The 26,823-nt window shown below is 46.5% G+C and overlaps 1 protein-coding gene across 5 annotated transcripts; it reads left to right on the forward strand.

Moving 5' to 3' along the window:
• Window positions 1-453: 453 nt before the first annotated feature.
• MLF2 (myeloid leukemia factor 2) lies at window positions 454-23,078 on the forward strand. 5 transcript variants are annotated; one of them, XM_075215832.1, is made up of 9 exons: window positions 454-549; window positions 6,854-6,960; window positions 7,043-7,175; window positions 8,782-8,817; window positions 9,559-9,612; window positions 9,836-9,967; window positions 12,140-12,299; window positions 13,771-13,934; window positions 20,332-21,158. In XM_075215832.1, exons 2-8 carry the CDS (start codon window positions 6,908-6,910, stop codon window positions 13,929-13,931), a joined length of 729 nt encoding a protein of 242 aa, XP_075071933.1. In that variant the 5' UTR covers window positions 454-549; window positions 6,854-6,907; the 3' UTR covers window positions 13,932-13,934; window positions 20,332-21,158. The 5 variants fall into 5 exon arrangements, with proteins under 5 accessions (XP_075071933.1, XP_075071932.1, XP_075071930.1 ...); XM_075215831.1 differs by lacking the exon at window positions 20,332-21,158 and adding an exon at window positions 22,988-23,078 and having other exon boundaries at window positions 499-646; XM_075215829.1 differs by having other exon boundaries at window positions 499-646; window positions 13,771-13,944.
• Window positions 23,079-26,823: the final 3,745 nt, after the last annotated feature.

Here is a 26,823-nt window from a genome sequence, read left to right on the forward strand (position 1 = left end):
TCAGGGACATTAACACAGTGAGAACTATAATGGTTCATCACCTTCCCTCAGGCCTCAACCAGAGCTTATATGTCATATTGTGGATCACAGAAGCCCAGGTGACTGCATTATATTATTGCACTACTAGTCACCTGTGCTTCTGGGAAGGTATTCACACAACACATGAGGCCATTCTACAGAGCATGCTGGGATTTGCAGTTCCCCAGCAGCTGCAGAGCCACAGGTTATTGCAGACCTACAACAGTCATTGGAGAGGCTGGCTTGGTGTGCTATTGTCGTTACCCCAGACAGTCTTACATGGATGGACCTGTCTTGTCTCCAGGCAATGGCTGCAGTCAGGGTACCACCCGTGTGTGCAGATTACAGCAGGGAAGTGAGACCCCTGGCGGCCGCAGTCAGCACTGCAGTGTCCCTGGATGTGTGTGATAATACCGTTATCTGGCCACGCCCCCGCTGTCCGTCACGCTGCGCGGGGCATGTCGGGTGAGAGGAGGATGTAGACGGGCTTCTCCCCGTAATGGACGAGAGCATCGCCTGACGTCACTTCCGGTGTGAGCCTGTATTATTGTTGTGTTATTGCTCGTAGGATCGGTGGCAGCCGGGTGCGGGTGACGCTGTATGCCGGGGGAATAACCGGGTGTGCGGGGTGAGTGTGGATGGAGGGTCAAAGACAGCTGCGTGCCGGCCAATACCATCCAGACACCACACTGCCCTTATAGACAGCTGGATGTGAGGGAAAAGCAGAGGGTGCAGAGAGCTGGATGTGAGGGAATAGCAGAGGGTGCATAGAGCTGGATGTGAGGGAAAAGCAGAGGGTGCAGAGAGCTGGATGTGAGGGAATAGCAGAGGGTGCATAGAGCTGGATGTGAGGGAAAAGCAGAGGGTGCAGAGAGCTGGGTGTAAGGGAATAGCAGTGGGTGCAGAGAGCTGGGTGTAGGTGAATAGCAGAGAGCTGGGTGTAAGGGAATAGCAGAGAGTACAGAGAGCTGGATGTGAGGGAATAGCAGAGGGTGCATAGAGCTGGATGTGAGGGAATAGCAGAGAGTGCAGAGAGCTGGATGTGAGGGAATAGCAGAGGGTGCAGAGAGCTGGGTGTAAGGGAATAGCAGAGGGTGCAGAGAGCTGGGTGTAAAGGAATAGTAGTGGTGGCAGGGAGCTGGGTGTAAGGGAATAGCAGAGAGCTGGGTGTGAGGGAATAACAGGCTGCAGAGAGCTGGGTGTATGGGAATAGCAGAGGGTGCAGACAGCTGGGTGTAGGGGAATAGCAGAGGGTGCAGACAGCTGGGTGTAGGGGAATAGTAGAGGGTGCAGAGAGCTGGGTGTGAGGGAATAGCAGAGGGTACAGAGAGCTGGATGTGAGGGAATAGCAGAGGGTGCAGAGAGCTGGGTGTATGGGAATAGCAGAGCGTACAGACAGCTGGGTGTAGGGAAATAGCAGAGAGTGTAGAGAGCTGCATGTGAGGGAATAGCAGAGGGTGCAGAGAGCTGGGTGTAAGGGAATAGCAGAGGGTGCAGAGAGCTGGGTGTATGGGAATAGCAGAGGGTGCAGAGAGCTGGGTGTATGGGAATAGCAGAGAGTGCAGAGAGCTGGGTGTATGGGAATAGCAGAGAGTGCAGAGAGCTGGGTGTAAGGGAATAGTAGTGGGCGCAGAGAGCTGGGTGTAAGGGAATATCAGAGAGCTGGGTGTGAGGGAATAGCAGAGGGTGCAGAGAGCTGGGTGTAAGGGAATAGCAGAGGATGCATAGAGCTGGGTGTAAGGGAATAGCAGAGAGCTGGGTGTAAGGGAATAGCAGAGAGTGCAGAGAGCTGGATGTGAGGGAATAGCAGAGGGTGCAGAGAGCTGGGTGTAAGGGAATAGCAGAGAGTGCAGAGAGCTGGATGTGAGGGAATAGCAGAGGGTGCAGAGAGCTGGGTGTAAGGGAATAGCCAAAGGTAAGGAGAGCTGGCTGTGTGGGAATAGCAGAGGGTGCAGAGAGCTGGCTATAAGGAAATAGCAGAGGATACAGAGAGCTGGGTGTAAGGGAATAGCAGAGGGTGCAGAGAGCTGGGTGTAAGGGAATAGCAGAGGGTACAGAGAGCTGGGTGTAAGGGAATAGCAGAGGGTACAGAGAGCTGGTTGTATAGGAATAGCAGAGAGTATAGAGAACTGGGTGTAAGTGAATAGCAGAGGGTACAGAGAGCTGGCTGTATGGGAATAGCAGAGGATACAGAGAGCTGGGTGTATGGGAATAGAAGAGGTTACAGAGAGCTGGCTGTATGGGAATAGCAGATGGGGTACAGAGAGCTGGCTGTATGGGAATAGCAGAGAGGGTTCAGAGAGCTGGCTGTATGGGAATAGTAGAGAGGGTACAGAGAGCTGGCTGTATGGGAATAGCAGAGAGGGTTCAGAGAGCTGGCTGTATGGGAATAGCAGAGAGGGTACAGAGAGCTGGTTGTATGGGAATAGCAGAGGGTACAGAGAGCTGGTTGTATGGGAATAGCAGAGAGTATAGAGAACTGGGTGTAAGTGAATAGCAGAGGGTACAGAGAGCTGGCTGTATGGGAATAGCAGAGGATACAGAGAGCTGGGTGTATGGGAATAGCAGAGAGTACAGAGAGCTGGCTGTATGGGAATAGAAGAGGGTACAGAGAGCTGGCTGTATGGGAATAGCAGATGGGGTACAGAGAGCTGGCTGTATGGGAATAGCAGATGGGGTACAGACAGCTGGATGTATGGAAATAGCAGATGGGGTACAGACAGCTGGATGTATGGAAATAGCAGATGGGGTACAGACAGCTGGATGTATGGAAATAGCAGATGGGGTACAGACAGCTGGATGTATGGGAATAATAGAGGTGGTACAGAGAGCTGGCTGTATGGGAATAGCAGAGGGGGTACAGAGAGCTGGCTGTGTGGGAATAGCAGAGGGTAGAGAGCTGGCTGTGTGGGAATAGCAGAGGGTACAGAGCTGGCTGTGTGGGAATAGCAGAGGGTACAGAGCTGGCTGTAAGGGAATAGTAGAGGGTACTGTGAGCTGGCTGTGTGGGAATAGCAGTGGGGGTACAGAGAGCTGGCTGTATGGGAATAGTAGCGGGGGTACAGAGATCTGGCTGTGTGGGAATAGCAGAGGGTACAGAGAGCTGGCTGTGTGGGAATAACAGTGGGGGTACAGAGAGCTGGCTGTGTGGGAATAGCAGAGGATAGAGAGCTGGCCGTGTGGGAATAGCAGAGGGTACAGACAGCTGGATGCATGGGAATAGTAGTGGGGGTACAGAGAGCTGGCTGTGTGGGAATAGCAGTGGGGGTACAGAGAGCTGGCTGTATGGGAGTAGCAGAGGGGGTACAGAGAGCTGGGTGTAAGGGAATAGCAGAGGGTGCATAGAGCTGGGTGTGAGGGAATAGCAGAGGGTGCAGAGAGCTGGGTGTAAGGGAATAGCCAAAGGTAAGGAGAGCTGGCTGTGTGGGAATAGCAGAGGGTGCAGAGAGCTGGCTATAAGGAAATAGCAGAGGATACAGAGAGCTGGGTGTAAGGGAATAGCAGAGGGTGCAGAGAGCTGGGTGTAAGGGAATAGCAGCGGGTACAGAGAGCTGGGTGTAAGGGAATAGCAGAGGGTACAGAGAGCTGGGTGTAAGGGAATAGCAGAGGGTACAGAGAGCTGGTTGTATAGGAATAGCAGAGAGTATAGAGAACTGGGTGTAAGTGAATAGCAGAGGGTACAGAGAGCTGGCTGTATGGGAATAGCAGAGGATACAGAGAGCTGGGTGTATGGGAATAGCAGAGAGTACAGAGAGCTGGCTGTATGGGAATAGAAGAGGTTACAGAGAGCTGGCTGTATGGGAATAGCAGATGGGGTACAGAGAGCTGGCTGTATGGGAATAGCAGAGAGGGTTCAGAGAGCTGGCTGTATGGGAATAGTAGAGAGGGTACAGAGAGCTGGCTGTATGGGAATAGCAGAGAGGGTTCAGAGAGCTGGCTGTATGGGAATAGCAGATGGGGTACAGAGAGCTGGCTGTATGGGAATAGCAGATGGGGTACAGACAGCTGGATGTATGGAAATAGCAGATGGGGTACAGACAGCTGGATGTATGGGAATAATAGAGGTGGTACAGAGAGCTGGCTGTATGGGAATAGCAGAGGGGGTACAGAGAGCTGGCTGTGTGGGAATAGCAGAGGGTAGAGAGCTGGCTGTGTGGGAATAGCAGAGGGTAGAGAGCTGGCTGTGTGGGAATAGCAGAGGAAACAGAGCTGGCTGTAAGGGAATAGTAGAGGGTACTGTGAGCTGGCTGTGTGGGAATAGCAGTGGGGGTACAGAGAGCTGGCTGTATGGGAATAGCAGATGGGGTACAGACAGCTGGATGTATGGAAATAGCAGATGGGGTACAGACAGCTGGATGTATGGGAATAATAGAGGTGGTACAGAGAGCTGGCTGTATGGGAATAGCAGAGGGGGTACAGAGAGCTGGCTGTGTGGGAATAGCAGAGGGTAGAGAGCTGGCTGTGTGGGAATAGCAGTGGGGGTACAGAGAGCTGGCTGTATGGGAATAGTAGCGGGGGTACAGAGATCTGGCTGTGTGGGAATAGCAGAGGGTACAGAGAGCTGGCTGTGTGGGAATAACAGTGGGGGTACAGAGAGCTGGCTGTGTGGGAATAGCAGAGGGTAGAGAGCTGGCCGTGTGGGAATAGCAGAGGGTACAGACAGCTGGATGCATGGGAATAGTAGTGGGGGTACAGAGAGCTGGCTGTGTGGGAATAGCAGTGGGGGTACAGAGAGCTGGCTGTATGGGAGTAGCAGAGGGGGTACAGAGAGCTGGGTGTAAGGGAATAGCAGAGGGTGCATAGAGCTGGGTGTAAGGGAATAGCAGAGGGCGCAGAGAGCTGGGTGTAAGGGAATAGCAGAGGGTACAGAGAGCTGGGTGTAAGGGAATAGCAGAGGGTACAGAGAGCTGGGTGTGAGGGAATAGCAGAGGGTGCAGAGAGCTGGGTGTAAGGGAATAGCCAAAGGTAAGGAGAGCTGGCTGTGTGGGAATAGCAGAGGGTGCAGAGAGCTGGCTATAAGGGAATAATAGAGGATACAGAGAGCTGGGTGTAAGGGAATAGCAGAGGGCGCAGAGAGCTGGGTGTAAGGGAATAGCAGAGGGTACAGAGAGCTGGGTGTAAGGGAATAGCAGAGGGTACAGAGAGCTGGGTGTAAGGGAATAGCAGAGGGTACAGAGAGCTGGTTGTATAGGAATAGCAGAGGGTACAGAGAGCTGGGTGTATGGGAATAGTAGAGAGGGTACAGAGAGCTGGCTGTATGGGAATAGCAGAGAATACAGAGAGCTGGCTGTATGGGAATAGCAGATGGGGTACAGACAGCTGGATGTATGGAAATAGCAGATGGGGTACAGACAGCTGGATGTATGGGAATAGCAGTGGGGGTACAGAGAGCTGGCTGTATGGGAGTAGCAGAGCGGGTACAGAGAGCTGGCTGTATGGGAATAGTAGAGGGGGTACAGAGATCTGGCCGTGTGGGAATAGCAGAGGGTACAGACAGCTGGATGCATGGGAATAGTAGTGGGGGTACAGAGAGCTGGCTGTGTGGGAATAGCAGTGGGGGTACAGAGAGCTGGCTGTATGGGAGTAGCAGAGGGGGTACAGAGAGCTGGGTGTAAGGGAATAGCAGAGGGTGCATAGAGCTGGGTGTAAGGGAATAGCAGAGGGTGCAGAGAGCTGGGTGTAAGGGAATAGTAGAGAGCTAGGTGTAAGGGAATAGTAGAGAGCTGGGTGTAAGGGAATAGCAGAGGGTGCAGAGAGCTGGGTGTAAGGGAATAGCCAAAGGTAAGGAGAGCTGGCTGTATGGGAATAGCAGAGGGGGTACAGAGAGCTGGCTGTGTGGGAATAGCAAAGGGTACAGAGCTGGCTGTAAGGGAATAGCAAAGGGGACTGTGAGCTGGCTGTGTGGGAATAGCAGTGGGGACAGAGAGCTGGCTGTATGGGAGTAGCAGAGGAGGTACAGAGAGCTGGCTGTATGGGAATAGTAGAGGGGGTACAGAGATCTGGCCGTGTGGGAATAGAAGAGGGTACAGACAGCTGGATGCATGGGAATAGTAGTGGGGGTACAGAGAGCTGGCTGTGTGGGAATAGCAGTGGGGGTACAGAGAGCTGGCTGTATGGGAGTAGCAGAGGGGGTACAGAGAGCTGGCTGTAGGGGAATAGCAGAGGGTGCAGAGAGCTGGGTGTAGGGGAATAGCAAAGGGTGCAGAGAGCTGGGTGTAGGAAAATAGCAGAGGGTACAGAGAGCTGGCTGTATGGGAATAGCAGATGGGATACAGACATCTGAATGTAAGGGAATAGCAGAGAAGGTACAGAGAGCTGGATGTATGGGAATAGAGGGGGTACAGAGATCTGGCTGTATGGGAATAGCAGAGGGGGACCAGAGAGCTGGGTGTATGGGAATAGCAGAGGGGGACCAGAGAGCTAGCTGTCTGGGAATAGCAGAGGATGGGGTAAACAGACCTACCTTTTGTAAGAATAGTATAGATCGGGAGTAAACAGACCTGCCTTTGTAGGAATAGAAGAGGTTGGGGATAAACAGACCCGCCTTTGTTGGAATAGCAGAGATTGGGGGTAAACGGACCCACCTTTGTAGGGACGACTAGTAGAGGGTAGTAGTGTGGTTGTGGATCAGGTATGTTCTAGCAGTTATTAGCATGTAGGGACTGAGATCTCTGTAGTATATATGCAGTGGGTACAGTATCTGGTAGTTATTGAGCTGTGTGTAGGGGTACAAGGGAAGGATATGAAGGTCTAGAGATGGATGTAACAATATTGGATGTAGAGACGCAGCTGCCATTGATTGTTTAATACTAACCGTTGTTATTTTGTGTCTAAGGATTATAGTGAGAATCGGCTGCTAGTAAGAAGAGATACACCGCGCACGGACATCATGTTTCGCTTTATGAGGGATACAGAGCCACAAGACCCAGCCATGTTCCTGATGTAAGTGTGACTTGGTCTTTCCCCATTGAGAACCCTTCTCTGGGTACATGCATTACTAATCTATTTATCCTCATTTATACAGGGATCCTTTTGCATTGCACCGTCAGCACATGAGACGCATGTTTTCCGGGGGTTTTGGAATGTCGCCATTCTTAAGTCTGACAGATGGGAATGTTCCATCGCTTCCTCGGCCTGCGGCCCCTCGTGACATGCAGGTGAGATCTGTGATTTATGGTCAGACAGCAGCCTGATGTATGATAGTAACCCAGCTCTAATCCTGCCCTGGTCATGTGATCTTACATAGTAACCCAGCTCTAATCCTGCCCAGATCACGTGATCTATCTCTTACACAGTAACCCAGCTCTAATCCTGCCCAGATCATGTGATCTTTTACATAGTAACCCAGCTCTAATCTTGCCCTGATCATGTGATCTCTCTATTACATAGTAACGCAGCGCTTATCCCGCCCAGATCATGTGATCTCTCCATTACATAGTAACCCAGCTCTAATCCTGCCCAGATCATGTGATCTCTCTCTTACATAGTAACCCAGCTCAAATCCCACCCAGATCATGTGACCTCTCTATTACATAGTAACCCAGCTCTAATCCTGCCCTGATCATGTGATCTCTACATAGTAACCCAGCTCTAATCCCGCCCAGATCATGTGATCTATTTATTACATAGTAACCCAGCTCTAATCCCGCCCAGATCATGTGATCTATCTATTACATAGTAACCCAGCTCTAATCCTGCACTGATCGTGTGATCTCTATTACATAGTAACCCAGCTCTAATCCTGCCCTGATCATGTGATCTCTCTATTACATAGTAACCCAGCTCTAATCCTGCCCAGATCATGTGATCTATCTATTACATAGTAACCCAGCTCTAATCCTGCCCAGATCATGTGATCTATCTGTTACATAGTAACCCAGCTCTAATACTGCTCTGATCATGTGATCTCTCTATTACATAGTAACCCAGCTCTGATCCTGCCCAGATCATGTGATCTATCTATTACATAGTAACCCAGCTCTAATACTGCTCTGATCATGTGATCTATCTGTTACATAGTAACCCAGCTCTAATCCTGCCCAGATCATGTGATCTATCTATTACATAGTAACCCAGCTCTAATCCTGCCCAGATCATGTGATCTCTCTATTACATAGTAACCCAGCTCTGATCCTGCCCAGATCATGTGCTCTCTACATAGTAACCCAGCTCTAATCCTGCCCTGATCATGTGATCTCTCTCTTACATAGTAACCCAGCTCTAATCCTGCCCTGATCATGTGATCTATCTATTACATAGTAACCCAGCTCTAATACTGCTCTGATCATGTGATCTATCTGTTACATAGTAACCCAGCTCTAATCCCGCCCTGATCATGTGATCTATCTGTTACATAGTAACCAAGCTCTAATCCCGCCCTGATCATGTGATCTATCTATTACATAGTAATCCATTTCTGTCGATATATTATATAGTGAGCCTAATACTTTGCTGTATTGATGTGTTCGCCATATAACAAAATAAATATTTGTCAAACACTATTCTTGATATAAACTCAGCTGACATTGTCTTGGTCATGTGCAAAGTTTGTTTCAGAATAAGTTGTCACAGATCCAGTACATTGTATCAGTGTGTGATCCCCACACAATCTATCGTTCTATAATTCCATTGTTGGACCAGTGTCCTGATACTGCGCGCTCTCTATATTAGACACAGTGTTATCTGACCTATGTCCTGTTATTTGTGAGCTCATCATCTTCTTACTCTCTTCCCATGTCCCGCGCCGTATGATGTCTCTACCAGGCAGGAGCAGTGACACCCTTTGGCATGATGGGAATGGTGAGTATTGACCTACAAATTTAAAAAAGTTGTTAAATCAAAACTAGCAAAATGTGTAAATGATGGGGAAACTCCCCACTAAGTGCCAACAGGATCCCTCTGCAGCCATGTGTGTAAATATGTGTAGGCCATCCACCAATTCCAAGGTGCTACCACGAATAGGGTAGTCCTAACGCTAATCAGTGAGTTTACCAACATTAGGCCACATATAGAAATTTAGATGACAATAGACAGGTGGTGGGAGATCGGTACTTGCCCCAAGTGAGCTGCCGAAGTGTGTACAATTCGCCCATTCTGTCTGCTACATAAAGAGAAGGGGCAAGTTGTTCAACTAATTTATAACTAGCCAAATCTACAAACTGCCTATAGATGTATCTGTTGTAGAATATATGCACACTAGGATGTAGCTACCCTGTAATGTCCTGATATACAAGTTACTTAATGCTGTGGGGTCTGTTGTGTTTTGGGGGTTGATAGCCGTAATATTCACCGCTAGGATTGTCTGATGAGCTCTTCAGTTCTCTGTAATCATATTGTTACTTTCTGGGCCCTGGCAGAAGTTTTATGGAATAGGAAGTAAACATTCCCCATCAGGATGTAGGTTGTTGTATTACAGCTAAGAGGGACCTGGCTACAGAAAATAGGGCTATTGGATTTGTGTAATGTAGTATTACAGGTAGAGGGTGGGTGTTTGGGGGTAGGTGCATGATGTATATGTTGTATCATGGTTTCTCTGTTCAGGGGGGCGGATTCATGGACATGTTTTCAATGATGAACGACGTCATGGGAGGTATGGTGAGTATATATTTATATATCTATATACTTACTACCCTCTGGTTTCTTAGTTACCTTTGTTTCTTTTCTTGGCTTCCCTGTACCTTCTTCTCACCCCCTTTGGCTCCTGAAACTGATTTCTCCTTTCATTTTCATTCCCCTTAGTCCTGTCACACAATAATACACATTATTCCAGTTTCTTATAACCCTCTGTGCAATTGTCCAAATTGTGTTTCTTTCACAGGAGCAAATTACAAATGGGTCAAACTGTCAGACCTTCTCCTCTTCCACGGTCATCTCTTACTCCAACATGGGGGGCAGCGTAGCCCCTAAAGTCTACCAGGAGACGTCGCAGACCTGCATGGCACCGGGTGGGGTAAGTACTGCTGTGAAAGTGTTTTATAGTAAGCTGGAAGGTGAGGAGTTAATAAGACTGAGAGATTCGGGATAAGTGGGGATCACGCAGGATAGATGCGGCTTCTGGAACAGAGAGGACAGTATTTACACAACGCACTCACTTGCCATTAAGTGATGGTCCCATGCCCAAAATTGGTCACACCAAAGTATGCGTCAGCTCAACTCTAAATAAGTAATTATTTAGAATATACTAACAGATTGTAACTGGGGAAAAATAAAAGTAATTTATGCACAGGGTGTGGCATCCGTTTTGACCAGCTCCCACACCGAATCTACCAAAACCATGCCCATCAGGAATTCCCAGTCCCCAATGTTACCCACCCTCTGCGCCACCAGCGAGTCCTGATGTACCCGCTGCTCAATATTGTGTCGCTCACAGACAAGGATCTCTCTCTCTCTTCAGAAACCATCACTTGACCCTACATCTTTTTCTCCAACTACTGCCCAGTTTCTCTGCTCTCCTTTGCATCCAAACTTCTCGAATGCTTTGTCTACAACTACCTGATCCACTTTCTCTTCTAGACTCTCTGCAGTCGGGCTTCCACCCTCCCTGAATTGATCAATAATCTACTACTAAGTTAAAGGGTCATTTCTCGCTGCTCACCGAACTCTTTGGCGGTTTCAGCACTATTGACCACCCTATTGTCCTGAACACACATCATTCTCTTGGCTTTCACAACACTGTCCTCTCCTAGTTCGCCTCTTACCTCTCTGATCTCTCCTTCAGGATCTCTACTTCTGATTTATGCTCCCCTTGTCTTCCTCTGTTGGTGTACCTCAAGGCTCTGTTCACTGTTCTCTGCTCTTCTCTCTGAACTTGTGTGCTCTTTTGGTCTCCACTACCACCTCTGATGATGCACAAGTCTGTCTTTCTTCTTATGACCTCTCTCTCGCTCTTATCCAGCTTGCCCAATTGCCTTTCTGCCATCTGCATTGGGATGTCCCAACACTAGCTCAAACTTATGTCCAAAACAGAGCTCATCGTTTTCCCTTCTAATGTCACTATCCCACCCCTCGTTTCCCTCACAGTAGACAACCTCACGTTCTCGCTGCCTTGCTGTCATCATCAACTCCACCTCAGCTCTTACTCAACACATCTAGTGCCTCCTGCAGTCCTGTTGCCTTCTCCTTTATAACGTTACCAGAATTTGCAACCTTCCTCACCCAGGTCCACTCACATCGCTTTGTCTTGACCATTGCGGCTTCTTCCCTCGCCCACCTTTCCTCACTGCAATCCATCCTGAATGTAGCAGCAAGCTTATATTCCTCTCCCGCCGCTCATCATCCACTGCACCCCTCTGTAAATCTCTTCACTGGCTTCCCCATTCTCTCTAGAGTTCAAATCAAGTTGGCCACACTTCCCCTTCATACATCCCTGACCTCATAACAAGATGCACCCCGCTTGAACTCACCATTCCGCCTCTGACCTACGCCAATCATCTCCTCTACTAACCACCTCTCCCTCCCGCGCTTCTTCCCTCGTATTGAACTGCACGCTTTCCCCGACCAGACTCTCCCCCTGCCGCCAGTCTTTCAAGCTAACGCAAAACTTATATTTGTGTGAGTGTTACGCATTTCTGTTTATCCTGTACTTCTATATGTTCTACTTATAATTGTACTTTCATGATTTGTACTTGTCTTTTGTACTCAAATGATTTGTTCCGTTTAATTTTTTGACTGTCACAGAGCTGAGTAATTGGTGCTTCAGGCTCCTTGAGGACTTTTTGGGGGGCCACCAGCGGTGACTGCAGCTTGAAAATGTTACCATCTGGTAACCCTACTGTGTGGCTGACTTATCGCTAGTATATAATGAACACATTTAGTTGGACATACTGGTTTGTACAGCATATACAGCTGGACTTAGTAACTAGGAGCGATTCATAGTGCTCTGGTGAATTCGGATGTCTCCTAATGCCGGGGAACATATACAGAGAAAATGTTTTTGTCCCAGAGAAAAGCTAGTTGGTGACAGGGCTGTCATATTGATTTTTACCTTCCAGAACTACAAATTCCAGCATGCCTCCACCAGCCCGTGGCTGCCTTGGCTTGATGAGATGGGCAGGTTATGCTGCTACTTGTAGTTCCACACAAGCCCGTTGTTTTGTGACGCTTGTCTGCTTTGGCTCCCCAGATCCGCGAGACGAGGCGCACAGTGCGGGATTCAGATAGCGGAATGGAACAGATGAGCATCGGGCACCACATCCGAGAGCGGTCGCACATCATGCAGCGCTCTCGCAACCACCGCACCGGAGACCGAGAGGAGAGGCAAGAGTACATCAACATGGACGAAAGTGAGTACCGTTATCCACCTCTCTCCTGTTCCCACTGAGGTTTTATTTATGTTTAGGCTTCAGATACAATTATTGAACTAGTTTGTACCCTCTTCCACACAGGCGTTCATTTCAGGGAGAGCGGGGGGGGGTGCAAGCTACATTTGCGCTGCACTGCTGAGAATCAAAAGACAAACAACTGGAACTCGCTATACTGCCATTGCCTCCTTCCCTTTGTGGGGCTCCGTTCCCTTGTTCTTTTAGAGGTGAACGCATTTGACCTTCGAACGTACGTAGAAAAAGATGCAGCTCAAAAACAGTGTTATCTGCGCCTGGTGTACGTACGGCCTATACCGGTGTCCCACAAGAAGCGGCGTGACAGTGTTAGGAGTAAAGGCTAAAGTCACATTTTCAATATAAAATGTAATTAAATTTCCCCATCTCCTAAAAATCAGATAGGAATTGTTTCCTGCAATGGTCCAAATTGTTATGCTAATTAAGTAATGCGAATAGGCCACGCAACTTGACATATAGTCCCAATGCTGATGAATTAAGGGGGACAATACAATATCTGCTGATTTAATGTGGCTAGATAGTGCTGCTGCTGTCAGGGGGCAAACACAGGATTTGTAGAGGGGGGTTTTCACACCACGCCGCCAGTGGGCGTGACCAGCATGCATGGGAGTGTGGCTATAATTTTAGGCAGTGCTTGGCTGCTCTCCAACTCTTCCTGTCCCCATAATATACATGGGCAATACTGCGTGCACTACTGTTAGATGCACGCAGCTCTCCCTTTTCAAGCAGAGCCGTGTGAAGCGGGAGCAGGGTCCCGCCACCTCAATTATACAGTTCCCCAGGCTTGGAGGGGGGGGGGTTTCCGGGCACTAGGAAATCCCCCTTAGTTTGCCTATAGCTGTCCTCGTCATTGTGCATTGTTTTACCAGCAAGAGAGACGCTTCCTATCTGCTGATGCGTCTACATCTAATTGTTACAATTACGTGAGCGCACTGTTGTTGTACTTGGCCGTCCCCTGTCTGCATTTCCGGGCAGAAGGAAACATAAGTCAACGATAAGCATAAAACTATATACAGACGTATGTGTGCGCGTTTTTGGTGCTCCTGCGCAATACATAAATATGTGTCTTGCACACAAAAAAAAAATTGGCCTACACCTAACTGTAAATGAGCCCCTGTATCTGCATATACTGCCTAGGACTTTAACTCATGGATGGCTGACTCTGGGCTTTAATATGGCCTACAGATACACAACATATCTGGGAAAGATTGATGTCCTACACCTGACAAAGGTGGGGGGGGTCATCTCTTACCCCAAAATGTTTTCTCAAGCGCATAATAAGGCTGTGGATAGCAATTGATTTTTTTATATTGTATATGTAACTTTATTTTTTTATTTGTGCCTTTTTGTTCATGTCCTCTTAGACCCGCTGTCTATACCCACCCGTTATTCTACCATATTCTATCTTTGACTGCAGATGAGGCTGCTAACTTTGATGAAGAATGGCATCGAGAGACCTCCCGTTACAGAAACCAGAGGGGGATCGCGTACAGAAGGAGAGGAGCCCCCGAGGAGAGACTCGCCATCCAAGGACCCGAAGACAGCGCGGCCAGGCCGTCTCGCCGATACGACTGGTGATAGGTGGGCAGAAGTGAGAATTGACCCGCTAATGTTCCCATTGCCCCACTATCTTTTATTCCATCCAGTTTTCTATTCTCTCTAGCATTGTCACAAAACGCTGTCAGGCTACAGAGGTTGCTCTAAGTGATTGTGTGTTATTCCTGGAATGAGTGAGTGTGGACAGAATCTGGAGAGCTATCTGAGACACACATCGAGGTGACTTTGTGCTGTGTGGTCATATCTTAGAGTGTCTTCACCCTCGGGCAGCTTCCTCCCTACGCCATAGCTCTCCAGTCTTCCGAGAGGTGGCGCGAGCAGAGGAACAATATGAAGAAGGGCCGCCCTGGAGAGAGCATAGAGCCAATGTTACGGAGTTGCTGTATTTGCAAACAGAGTGCCCAGTTTTCTATACTCTCTCCTTAGAGGCGGCAGCATATTAAAATGAAGGTGGTGTTGTTTTAGTGAATTTTTATTTTTTTTTAACGCTTAGTGCACAGGGCACTATGTAAAGAATGCATTATATTACAATACAAATTCTTTTTAAAGTTGTACTAAAGTTAAAGCCAAATCAGCTTTTTGTTATAGAACAGACAAGAAATACAAACTCTCTTAACGGTTTATTGAAGAGAATCTATTTACACAGCGAAATGTTATAATCTACCTTCTACAACTCTGTATAATCCATCTCGCTGGAACCGCAGCCAATCAGATGGTGGCTTCAGATTTAGTTTAGAGAGCCTGGGCTCTCTAAATTAATTTATGCTGCCAGTAATATTATTAGACACATGTATAGAGTGTAAATATGGCACAAAGATGTGCGGTATGTGCTTATAAAATGAATAGGTTAGTTTACCTCCGATCCACATATTAGTATATAAAAATATAGATAACAGTGTATAGGAGTTGTGAGCATGCGTTTCTATATATTATATGTTATAACAGTTGGTTTTGGGGGATTTTTAATTGAAGCCCGAGGTGCGTGACTCCAATCACCCAGTGCAGTGCTCACAATGTGCTTGGTTCTTTGGGCCCTCTCCTAGAGAGGGCCAAGGGTCTTCAGGCCCTCCTTTGTCTAAGCTAGGAGCCCCTTGACATCTCCGACCTCCGGAGTCAAAAGGCTCCTTAGGAGCTAAGGGTCTTCAGGCCAACCTCCGCCACAGAGGCTTCGGTGAGCCCCTTTTCCCAGGGGTCAGCCGGAGCTTTCCTGGGACTGGGTCTTCAGACCCCCATAATGAGAGGCACCCAACAAACGTAGTGGCCCATAAGTGTCTTACCTGCTGCCACCCTAAAACATGACAAAAAAACACACCCACCCAAAGAAACGCGTGAAGTGCAGTGTGTAAAGTAAATAAGTGCCCTGAAGGCCCCATCCTTCTGGCTGGAAATATAATATTTATCCTTGCAACCAGCCAAAAGGCTAGGGTGAGGGAAAGTGGTGCCACTTAAAATCAAAAGTGCTTCTGTGCTTGGTGCCTTACTCTGTGCACATGGTTTCTCCGTCACCACTGCATCTTTGGCCACCCTCGGTACAGGCCGTACCAGGGGCACATAGCTCCCCCAGCTTCAAGCAGCCAGTCTTTTACCCAGAGGACCAGCTGATGGCCCATCGACTACAGGGTGGCGCCTTTAAGCCCCCCTGCGTACATGGGCATCTACACCTGATCTTAGTCAAAAGGACTATTCTAACAGAGCACATATTAATGGATACAAAGCGTAGGAATATTAAGTATATTATATGCCTAGAAATGTTGTTTGTTTAAAAACATCAACCTCCAGAAGGTGGATATATGTGTCAATTTAAAACAAGGGTGTAGACCTATAATGATCAAAACTTTAAATAGAATAAAAAGGAGAGCATTAGGACTATAAATAACAGTATGCCACAGTTAAAGTAGAAAGACTAATTTATTGTGAAAAAAACAATTGTAAAGTTGTAAGTTTTTAAAATCCAACGAAAAGGCTTCTCCACATATGCAGACGGTCACAGTGTGTACAGTTCACACTGTATGCTGAGAGGTGTTGAGTGTCTTTGCATATGGGGTATATTACAAATAAAATGTATCTTGTCCTGACTCTCCTCACGGAGATTAGATTGTGGTTCTTTCACGGCTGCTGTTTCTTCGGTCCTTTGTCGAGTAAAACTGGTGGTACAGGGTTAGAACACACAACCACTGATGGTAATATTTCCACTTGCGACCAATTGGCACACTATCAATAGTATCGAAGGATGCCGGGGTCTCCAACTTGGAAGCAGTGCCGTTTGCGCAATACTATGTGCACTCTTGTCTCATGCAGACGGGATTTCGAATGATCTCTCTGGTATCTTCAGATGCCCATTTGGCAGACAATATGGCGACTCTTCTCGGTTTTGGTTTGGCAGGCTGGCACTGGATGCCAGGTTTCTGGGATGGGAAGCAGTTTTCCTTCACCAGGGTACTTGGCGGACTCAGGAGTCCATCTTGCAAATGTATGTTTTGCAACTCACAACCTAGTACTTTGGCAGTGTAAAAGTGGTGTCTTATTTGAACCATTTGAGGGCACTCGCGGCCCCCCAGGCCATGAAGGGAAGCATCTTGCTTCATGTAGTTGGTGGAACGCCTTGTTCTATCCGTATTAGAGATCTGCATTCAGGTGGACAATTGGTATGTGTACTTCTTGAGTATTTATTACCTTAATCCCAAAGTCTTTTGGGACCTTGAGCAGATCTAGGAGTCTTTGGAAATTGATCTATTGATGTTCAGGTTCTTCTCTTCAGCTAGAACTTCTGTCTCAAGGGCCCTTTTTCATGAGGATCTATCTGAGCTACCTTTTAAGGGCATGTGTCTTAAAGCTATGATTCTTAAGCATAAGGGTCTTGCTGGCTCAGTTTTTGAGACTATGCTGTAGATATGGAAGTCCTCTGTTTCTTGGCCGTGTCTCTCACGAAACCTACTTAGACTGATGTGAGTTTGAATCTTCGTACTTGTCTCTTCCTACTTTCCCCCCAGAGGTTGCTAGGAACAGATCTGAGTCCCTTCTAGGTGGAGGTTACAGCCCTTTCTCAGAGTTTTTTTCAGAGCTAGTTGGCACTGCTACATGATAGTGTTACTCCAAAGAGTGAGCCATGTTTAGCCGCCATTATGTTCTCCTGATCTCAGTGGGACCTGAATATGCTTCTACAGGTCTTGCACGTTATTCCTGTTTGAGGATCTTCATTCTGTTTCCTGGTGTGTTCTCACCTACAAGTACATTTATCAGTAAAGTGGGTTCTGAACTGACAACTCTTTCTCACAAGATTCCTTTGTCACATAAACCAGGCAGTCCCTCATTCCAGTCCTAAGGTTGTGTTTGGTATCTGGACCGTCTCTGTTCCTTATGACGGACATAAGACAGGATGCGGTGTCTCCTCTCAGTCGATCTCTCGCTAGTTTTGGATGGTAATCCAGCACACATTGTACTGTGTATGGGCTTCAGTCTCCCCTGGACTGATGGCACATTCAACCAAGACTGTCTATCTTTGGGCCATGGGGGTCGGCAGAGCCTTCATTTGGATGTCCCAGATAGCTTTTCCAGATTTTACAAAGTGGACATCGCTGTCTCTGCAGAAGCCTCCTGTGGCAGTAAGTTTCTTCCATTGCTAGACATTCCTCCCAACGATAAAGTTTTGGGGGCATCCCACTGTCTGTTCCCCCTGGCTTTTGAAGGAGAAAAGGGGAGCTTGTTACTCCCCATTAATCCCTACTGCCAATAAAATGTCAGTACTCCCTCTTTAATCCCCTAACGCCGAGTGGTTTCTCTAGGAGTTCTGCCAGCTGTAGACTGGTGTGAAGAATTTTTAGTAGCAGCTTTGTGGGTTGACCCAACATTTAGGAGTATGCAACGTTGATTATTCCTAGAAACCAGTGTCCTCACTGACTGACCAGTGTTTATGAGGTTCTGGTTCCTGGGGAACCGATGGGCTACATTCTCATGAATGTTAAATTGGTCCACAAATTGCTGCCTCCCTGGTGTAGGAGACACTATAAAGATCTGGTTCTCAGCCCTGTCGGATCGCCTGTCACAATCTGTTTTGTGTATCTCGTCCTAGGAGAGATCTGACAACTATGATCATGTGAGGAGACCACAAAGCATTCACTGTTGGTGGTATTCCATGTGCCGTACTGGCTGGAGAATTATAGATCTTTATCGGTAGGCAGGGGAGGATTGTGTATGTTTCAGAACACACCGAGTCAGATGACCATTCTTCACATTCTGTAGCAGAGCAAGAGTGATTCATGCAAAAGACAGAGGTACCAAGATTGACCCACCTAGGATTTTATTATTACGTTCATCCTCTAGCACAGCCAATATGTCCATTAGTAGCAGAGTCATAAAGGACCTACTTGTCACCAGGCGAGAAGTGTTCAGTCTATCTGTAATTGGTGAGATCAATGGACTGTGCATCAGTTTATAGGCTGAACACTATTCCCTACTTTTCATACCTTGGAGGAGAGGTCTGAAGAAAGCTGGGTGTGATTTTATGACAACATTGGCTTCATCAGATGTACCGGGTACTGCGTTTGATGACACGTAATTGCATTCTCTTGCATTTGCCCGCTCAGAGTTCAATGAGGTGGGTGTGGCTTGATGACTCAACAGATGACGCGATTTGCATCATCCCCACAAGAGAATTGGCTGCTCTTCACGGAGTCTAGAAGGTCTCCCCCCAGGTCAGGATTCTCCTGGACATTCCAGTAGAGTAGGAAACGATGGTCTGAGCCAACATTTATGAAGATGACACTTATCACAGTGACATCACAGCCATGGAGCACACAATACTTTAGTGTCGTCATTAGTTCATGCCATGTTAATAGGCTGCAGTTGTAAAGTATTTGATTAGTATTGTTGGTTGTGGTACACAGCAGTATTAAACTATTTAACATGTTCTATATCCCTCTCTCTGCTATCCGAGGGATTGCTTCACAACCAAGGTCCAAGCTCCCATTGACCAGCATACTGGGAGCGTAACCTCCTCTACACACTGGTGGTTCCATGAATGATCCAGTTAATCTCTCTATTCTCTGATTCCTCAAAATGAAACTTCAAACCATTCTTAGCCTCAGATGGTCCTGGTACTTCTGATCTAGACGGCTTCTCAATCAGTAAACTTTATATCTTGGGCCCAAGGCATATTCTTTCGATAGGGCCCGACAGTACTTGCTTTAACGGCTCTTGAAGCAATGACTTATAAGTGAAAAGGCCTTGCTGACACTGTTGTTCAAACTAGACTGGACACGAAGCCTCTACTCTTCCTGTGTCTATCATAGGTTTGGGGATTCTACCTAGCCTGGTACGAAGAACAGAGACCTCTGTCTGAGGTATTTTGTATCTCTCAATTACTCTAAAGAGGTGTCTGCCCTCTGTTCTTTCAGCAGAAGCTGGGGCTACTTCCTATGTTGGTGTTTTCACAAGTTGCCACCATGTTCGCCCACCCTTCTGTTCTTCACATTAGGCATTCTTCCCCTTCCATTGAAGGTTGCTTTGGGACATCCCAATATCTGTCTCCCTACTGCTGAGGGAGAAAAGGGGATTTTTATACTTGCTATAAAATCTTTCTCCAAGATTGTAGAGCAGTGAGGGTTAACGTGAAAGAGGTGAAGGGCCCCATGCGATCCTACGGAGGAAGGAGAGACAGCACAGTGCACCAAGTCCCCCTTCTCTGCATATGCTGCGTGACCTCCCCGCACTGCGCCAAGGATATCACATGACGCTGGGGGGCGCTGGTGAAGGCTTGGCCGGCCGCCTGTTGCCCACTGCCATTGTAGAGGAACACAGACCAAACAACCCAGGAGTCCATGGTCTGTTTTATTCTGATACTTCTATTGTTTCCCAGCTGGGCTAGTTTTAAACTGGGGAAGCGGCAAAGGAATATAGGTGTTATAGGGAGAAGCCTTTTTGGGGTATTCACATGTGTAAAACATTTCAGGAATCTACCAGAACTAAATATACTTTATAGAAGGGTTTGCTTGTGGTTGAAGCGGTTTCCTATGCAAACCAGATCTGATGTCAGCCTATTGAATAACATTACAGAGAGCCTAAATGGGTGATCACAGAGAACCACCTTTAAAAAGAAAGAGCAAATGCACACAATCATTGAATGCAGAATGGTGTTTTTGCAATGTTTTGTCAGGTATTCTTAATTTAATATAAACAGACATATTTCCATATTGCGCATTGCTCCTTGTATACCACCCTTGTGTCATACCACCAGGTACGTTGTCTTACAAAAGTGTTAGCTCCATTCTCTATAACACCACCCTCACTAGAATGCCTGTTTTGCTCTGTGCTCCAGGTTGGTGTATATTAAATGACTGTCAATGTCTTGTTGTATCTAGTCGCCGCCTCATTGTCTATTGTGAAATGACCTCTGACCCCCACCCTCTCTCGTTCTCTCTTATAGCTAATATCTGCACAAATGGGACAAGATTCCAAATATTCCCAAAGGGACCACTTCCCTCCTCACACCGCTCCATCATCTCCTGATGCTTCTCTTGTTATTCCCTCCCTACCCGCCCTGTTTTGGTTTTTTTTGTTTGTTTGTTTTCGTTTAATTCCCCCCCCCAAAAAAAATTTGGTTTCCCACATCTGCACTTTTTTCCCCCTATAATCTTGAATTCCGTAAAGTATTCTATACAAATGGGAGCTTCTGTAGGGAGGGGGTGAAACATTCTGTGGGGGTTGTAAATGGGGGTAGATGGAGTAAAATACTACACACGGGGGTGGGAAAAAGGCAGTGGGGGTAGAGGGGCGAGATGTCCTGTAAGTGAAAGAGGGTTTAATATTTAAGTTCTCTAGGCGTAGTTTTTAATGTATATAGGCAGACATGAGTTCTGTGGTTGGGGATGGGGGCGGGGGGGGAGAGTTCATGCAGCGGAGAAGTTCCAACGCATAAAGCGGACGTCAGTCTGTGGCTTTTAACAGGTTGTCCTAGGTGGGGGAAAGAAAGGCAGGACGGCCTCTTGTGCGCTACATGCGGGAACGCTGATGGATTGCAGCGGACGCGTTCTGCAGGTTGAAGGACGACGCGATGTTCTGCAGGACGAAGAGCGGGTGCGTTGCTCTGCAGCATGACTGATGGCGGGTGGGGGGGCAGTGACGGAACTATGCTCTACCTAGTAGGGGTTGTAGTATAACAGTTTTTGTTTTTTTTTTGTTTGTTTTTTGTTTCACAATGTTTAATAATAATAATTGTACAACTGACTTAATAAAAGGAGAATGTGTTCTGTTCGTTCTTTTGGTTTCTTAATCTCCAGCAATGATGTGTGTTGGTCTGACCTTCTAACTTATTGGGCACATATGGGTAAATTAGGAGCTTGAACTGGACCCATCTCTTACAGACCGTGGAGGCAGCCTTTCCCTGGTTGGTCAGGTATCCTTGAGATTGCAGCCTATCAAGTCGCTAAGAATTTAGTGCCCAAAATCTACTTGTTTCTTATCGGCCTTTCATTCTATAAAGGGAAAAATCAGAGTCCAGAAAATGCAGAATATTCCCTATATGGTAGAGATGGTTTAAAAACCGTATGGTCTCTTTTTCAAGCCTTTCATTATATAAATAAGTTCTCAGACATTACATTGTTACTACTACTGTTAACGGATATTTCACGGTCATACACTAGATGCCCGCGATCATTTTTACGGAGCTCTGGGCCTTTAAATAAATAAATTGGAAATCTGCACTGGTAATATCTGTAAATCTTCCCCAGCAAAAATAAAAGCAACAAGTGCTTATTAAAAATGCAATAGAACAGAAACGGTGCACTCATCCATCTAATTGTCAAAGGCTGGTAAGTCGAGGAACGAGCGCACGTCCCTAAAGAACAATAACTAGGCCGGTGTGTGTGTGTCTGTGGTGAGCAAACAGAGTTGACCTTTTCATTTATGTATCCCACCCATTTTTGCTAACCTGACTTTATTTTATTATTATTTTTTTTCCCAATTTGATGCTGTTTCTGATTTTCCAACTACAGAAAAACCTGGGCTTTATTATAAAATCATTCCAGCTACAGGCAGACATGGCGCAGCATCAGTCACAGCACGTGCCTCTTCACTAGGGAACCGTGGCGTCGCTGAGCCATGTAGAGGCACCTGATGTTACTGGTTCCCGAGCAATAACGGCCTCAGGCGAGGGCCTTGGGGATCGGAACCGCTGCCTTCAATTAGTGATCACAATGCTTTCTTGCCGGCATTACATACGGTCACCGCATTTTGAAAGCAAGGGGTATAGACAGTCTGTGACCCTTCATCTGTTGTGCAGCTACGCATCCCAGCGTGCCGAGGGGGGGGGGGGGGGTTACATGCTCCTTTGTATGGTGGTACTTGTAATGCCATAATTTATTCCGAGCAATAGTTTGCTGTTGGCATTTGGTATCCCTCCCCGAAACATAAAAAAAAAAAAATGTATAGTATTGATTTTCTAAATGAGTGTATTGGGTAATGCATCCAACAATTATTGCTCCACTTGGAAGTTCGTGTATAATGCAGAACATAAATATTCTGGCACAGGGCAGCCGTTGTGCTGGAGGCTAGGCAGCTAACGAATGTGATGAGCTGGAATCTCCGTTTCCTCTCTTGTCTGCTTTTGATCAGTGAAATAATAGCTCATTTACTGCTCTGAAGCACTTCTTGCAGTTCCTCGTCTTCTCCCGTCACAATCTGTTCTCTCTTGCTGCTTTCCCCCCCTTTTCATACTTAACCAACTGTGTCATTGGTCTGTGTCCTAGTGCTTCAGTGTATTTGCCCAAACTCTGACTCGGGTCTGGCAAATGATGCAGTCATCACTGTAGTGGCTGAAAATCTACCCTACTCAGTCAGGATGTGAATGCTGTATGATGGTGGGGGGATAAACACCTGATCCCAAATTACACACACGAAAAACATGTTCAATATGTAACCGTACTAGCAAAAGTTACCTGTCATTGCCAGGTGTGAAATCATTACTGAAAGGGTTAAATACTCATTTTTATTTTAAACTATAAGGTTGTACCTGTTTACCATGAATGTGATAATGTTTCTAGTATGTCCTAAAACGCAATCTCCCCTTTGCAAAACCTCTGTAGGGGGAACCTTGTATGACGGCACTGTTTCTCAGCAGCAACACATTTGAGTTTTAAGCAGTCAAGCTCGTTCCTGAGGAATGTGTCATCTGGTAAACCAGTTTGAGTCCTCCATCTACACGCTGGCAGAGGGGGGAGGTGGTTGGGGGGGATTGTGCTGAGAACGTGTATGCTAGAAAGTGGAGCATTCAAAAGCTCTGCACAATAACTTTTGTTGCGTTGCGTGACACTTGGCAACCAGTAAATCATTATTAGCAGCTTGAAGAATAATATGTAAGGAAAAGAGAACAATGTCCTGTCTATTGTAACTATTAACCACAATGATTTTTTATTTTATTTTTTTTATTAATGGGCTTGCAGCTTGAAAAGGATACTGTGAAAAGTGTTACTATGCCTGTGTTTTCTCTTGCTTGAGTATGCATATGTCTGTGTTTCGTGACGTAACCTTTTATTCTTCTAAAGGATTGTCAGATGTATCTATATGAATATAATTTGTGTAGGCATGGAAGTACTTGTTTCTTTTGTCCCAGCTTCTCTCCCTGTGTTTCCTTTTGTGCCTATTTCTGTGCATTTTTGTCAGCGCTGTTGTGTAATTGTCAGCAACATTTGTACTCTGTTGCTCCGCTCCGTTTTACACACATCCAGAAACTAGTCCATAATCCCCATTACTAGCCCCATTGCTTAGAGGTCACTTTCCAGGTTCTACTCCTAACCCCAATGCACAAAGATAATCCGGACACATTGTACAGATCCCGTTGCAAAGACACCATTGTAAGACTCATTGCACAGATCCCATTGCCAGCTACCTGCGAGGGGACAGGGCCGCTAGGGTTCATATATTTTATTTGAAAAAACAACCTTGGATACAGAATGGATTTACACAATGAAATGTCTAAGACCTTAACAATATTACAAACCGCAATTGCAAAGACCAACAGTCTTTGCAAAAGGAATGGATTTAATTGTCCTTGTTCTGTCTTGAGAATGCTGAGGTTACATGCATTAGGTACAGTCTAAGACAATGAGACGATAAAGGTTTTTCTGCCTCTGCTTTAATAACCAGGAGTAAGCAGGCTTTACACAAGGGATAGGAAACCAGGATACAACATAGATTAGAGAGGACACGGGGGAATGGATAGAACAAGGGACTAGTGAGAGGACGGGAGCAGCTGGATGGATCAGACTGAAGATCTAATGGTCCAGTGTCTGGTTGGGAGACGTTACTTACGAGACAGGATGTTACTCCATTCCAGAGCAGGCGCTGGCTGGACTGATCGAATATCTCCTGTGGTTATAACATCTCATTATCTGCTTCCACGTTGACTTATCACCTGTGCACAGGGAGGAAGCCATTGTGTGTGCAGAACAAGTGTGTCTCCAATCAATTTGCTAGGAACCAGTGACTTCACTGAGGCACAAACTGACTAATATTCATGAGCTACTGGTCCCTAATAAACTGATAAGCGGCATTCTCATTATTAAGCACACAAAATGGCTCTAGTACATTGTGTCTTGTGCAGCAACCGGGATTCCCTGTGACCTTGTTGGTCTGTGAGAGCTTTTAATAGAGATTGTGGTTTATGCACTATGCCCTGTCTAATCAATAATTTACAGGAGAGGTGCATTATTCCTTGTAGTATACAAGTTTTCCTAAAGAACTCTGATTACATCAAAATGCAGCACTTGCTTACTATAAGCCATTGTGAAACTAGTTACATTTTCTAGTTACAAGTTTCGATCCTCACTGCAGGGAGACTTTCTGTGGATTTTCCTTGGACGTTTTTGATCCAGGCAGAAGGTCATCACCATCCTCACTATTTAATTATATAGCGCCACTGATTCTGCAGCGCTGTATAGAGAACTCGCTCACATCAGTCCCTGCCCCATTGGAGCTTACAGTCTAAATTGCCGAACACACACAGACTAGGGTCAATTTGGCAGCAGCTAATTATCCTACTAGTATGTTTTTTGCAGTGTGGGAGAAAACCTGAGCACCCGAAGGAAGCCCACGCAAACACGGGGAGAACATACAAATGTCACACTGATAAGATCATGGTCTGGAATTGAACTCGTGACCCCAGTGCTGTAAAGCAGAAGTGCTAACCACTGAGCCACCAAGGTCTTTAGAGGTGCGCTAAACCCCACAATTTAAATATTAAATTGAATGGAGGTAAAATACCATTGTTCAGTGTTAAACTGGCATTCAATGACTGCTGTCATCTGAGTTAGTGTGACATTACTCCCACCCCTATATATGAATCAACCAATCCATACAGTGCATTTCTGAAAAGCAAGTCTGTCATGCTGTCAGTCACCCTGTATCTGATTTGTTAGTGAAGTGCTTCCCTCCTAACATAATTGTCTGCTGCAGAGGGGTGAACGAGAGCATGATCTGTATATGTAGTTACCGACAGTGCGGTTATTTCAGCTCAGTGAGGGCAAAGCACGGTGCTATGGGTTCAATTCCGAGCCGGGCATCATGAATAGAGTTGAGCCGTTCTCCTCACGTTCCTCCAGCTGCTCTGACTTCCTCCCACTATCCAAAAATATACTGACTTATTAACTGGCTTCCTAAGAAATTGACCCTAGTGCGTTTGTGTGTGCGCCTATGGTAGGGAAATTGGAGCTGTAAGCCGCATTGGGGACAGGGATTGAGGTGAGTGAACTAATTCTCTGTACGGAGTTGGGCGATAAGTTGGAGTTCTATAAAATATTAAAGATAATGATAGCTGTCAAATTGTGTCTTTAGCCGGTTCCTCTCCCTTCCCCTCTCCAGCTTACTTCTTGTTTACTTTCACTTGGTAATTCATCTGTTGAAAATGTTTGGGGTGTTTTTTCTTTTAAATCCAGAATCTCAGGGTATTTCTTGACAAGGTTATCTGGGTAGTTATATCATGCATAAGTTAGATCCAGCAGACTGGGCTGCAGGTGGTGCTGTGTACTGTGGTATTTATACAGAACGATTTACATACAAACATAGAATTTGACGGCAGATAAGACCCACTTAGCCCATCTAGTCTGCCCATGTTTTTAACTTCTGGTAACCTCAAACCCTTTATGATCCTTAAGCAGGGTACACACTACAGAATTTTCCACCAACTTTTTATGCCTATTGATTTTACATGCGATCGATGGTCCGATCGCTCGGTCCATGGACTGCATACACACTAGCCTTGTTTTAGAAGATAAAGGGAAGAGCAGACGTCCCTTTAGCGACTTTTTACAGCCATGATGTCGTCAGCAATGATTGCAATTTCGTACACATCGGTCGGAAGTTTATACACACTACACAACGGAAACGAGATTGGAACAAAAATATTTACCGGTACGACCAAGCAAATCAGGCGACAATCGTCCATTTGGGCAGACTTTCGACCATCGTGTCACTACACACACTGACCCGACTTTTGAACGAGCTGAGCAGTGTGACCCAACAGTCTGCGTATCCTTACAATTTACATAGCGGCTGATTGCTGACTGCAGATCAAAGTGCAGCCCCCAACTCCACTCCCAGAACCCCCCCCCCCACCTTTCTCTGTTAGAGGATGTTCTTATTACACATCCTCTATATAAGTAGAGATCAGGCCTGGGGCTATATCCATCAATGTGACACTTTTTATATCTCCCAGATGCTATGGAGACAGCAAAGCGCATTTGTACCAGTGTAATAAAAACAAATAAATGTACGATAGTGACACATGCAATAAAGAAAGATGTTCCCTCAGTCTCAGGATTAATTGAACACATAAATGAAGCTGGAACGGGCAATATTTTATTAAAAAAGGGAAAATGAATGCAGCAGATGGGTTGTAGCCTTAATCCTGCACTACTGAGTGCCC

The sequence above is a fragment of the Mixophyes fleayi genome, chromosome 6, assembly GCF_038048845.1.
Source record: "Mixophyes fleayi isolate aMixFle1 chromosome 6, aMixFle1.hap1, whole genome shotgun sequence".
Taxonomy (NCBI): domain Eukaryota; kingdom Metazoa; phylum Chordata; class Amphibia; order Anura; family Limnodynastidae; genus Mixophyes; species Mixophyes fleayi.

What these genes read in the sequence shown, in the direction of transcription:
- MLF2 (XM_075215832.1), top strand. Translation starts at nt 6,908, where the DNA reads ATGTTTCGCTTTATGAGGGATACAGAGCCACAAGACCCAGCCATGTTC. An exon ending in ACGACGTCATGGGAGGTATG is followed by an intron (nt 9,613 to 9,835) that starts GTGAGTATATAT and finishes TTTCTTTCACAG; the next exon opens with GAGCAAATTACAAATGGGTC. An exon ending in GTACATCAACATGGACGAAA is followed by an intron (nt 12,300 to 13,770) that starts GTGAGTACCGTT and finishes CTTTGACTGCAG; the next exon opens with ATGAGGCTGCTAACTTTGAT.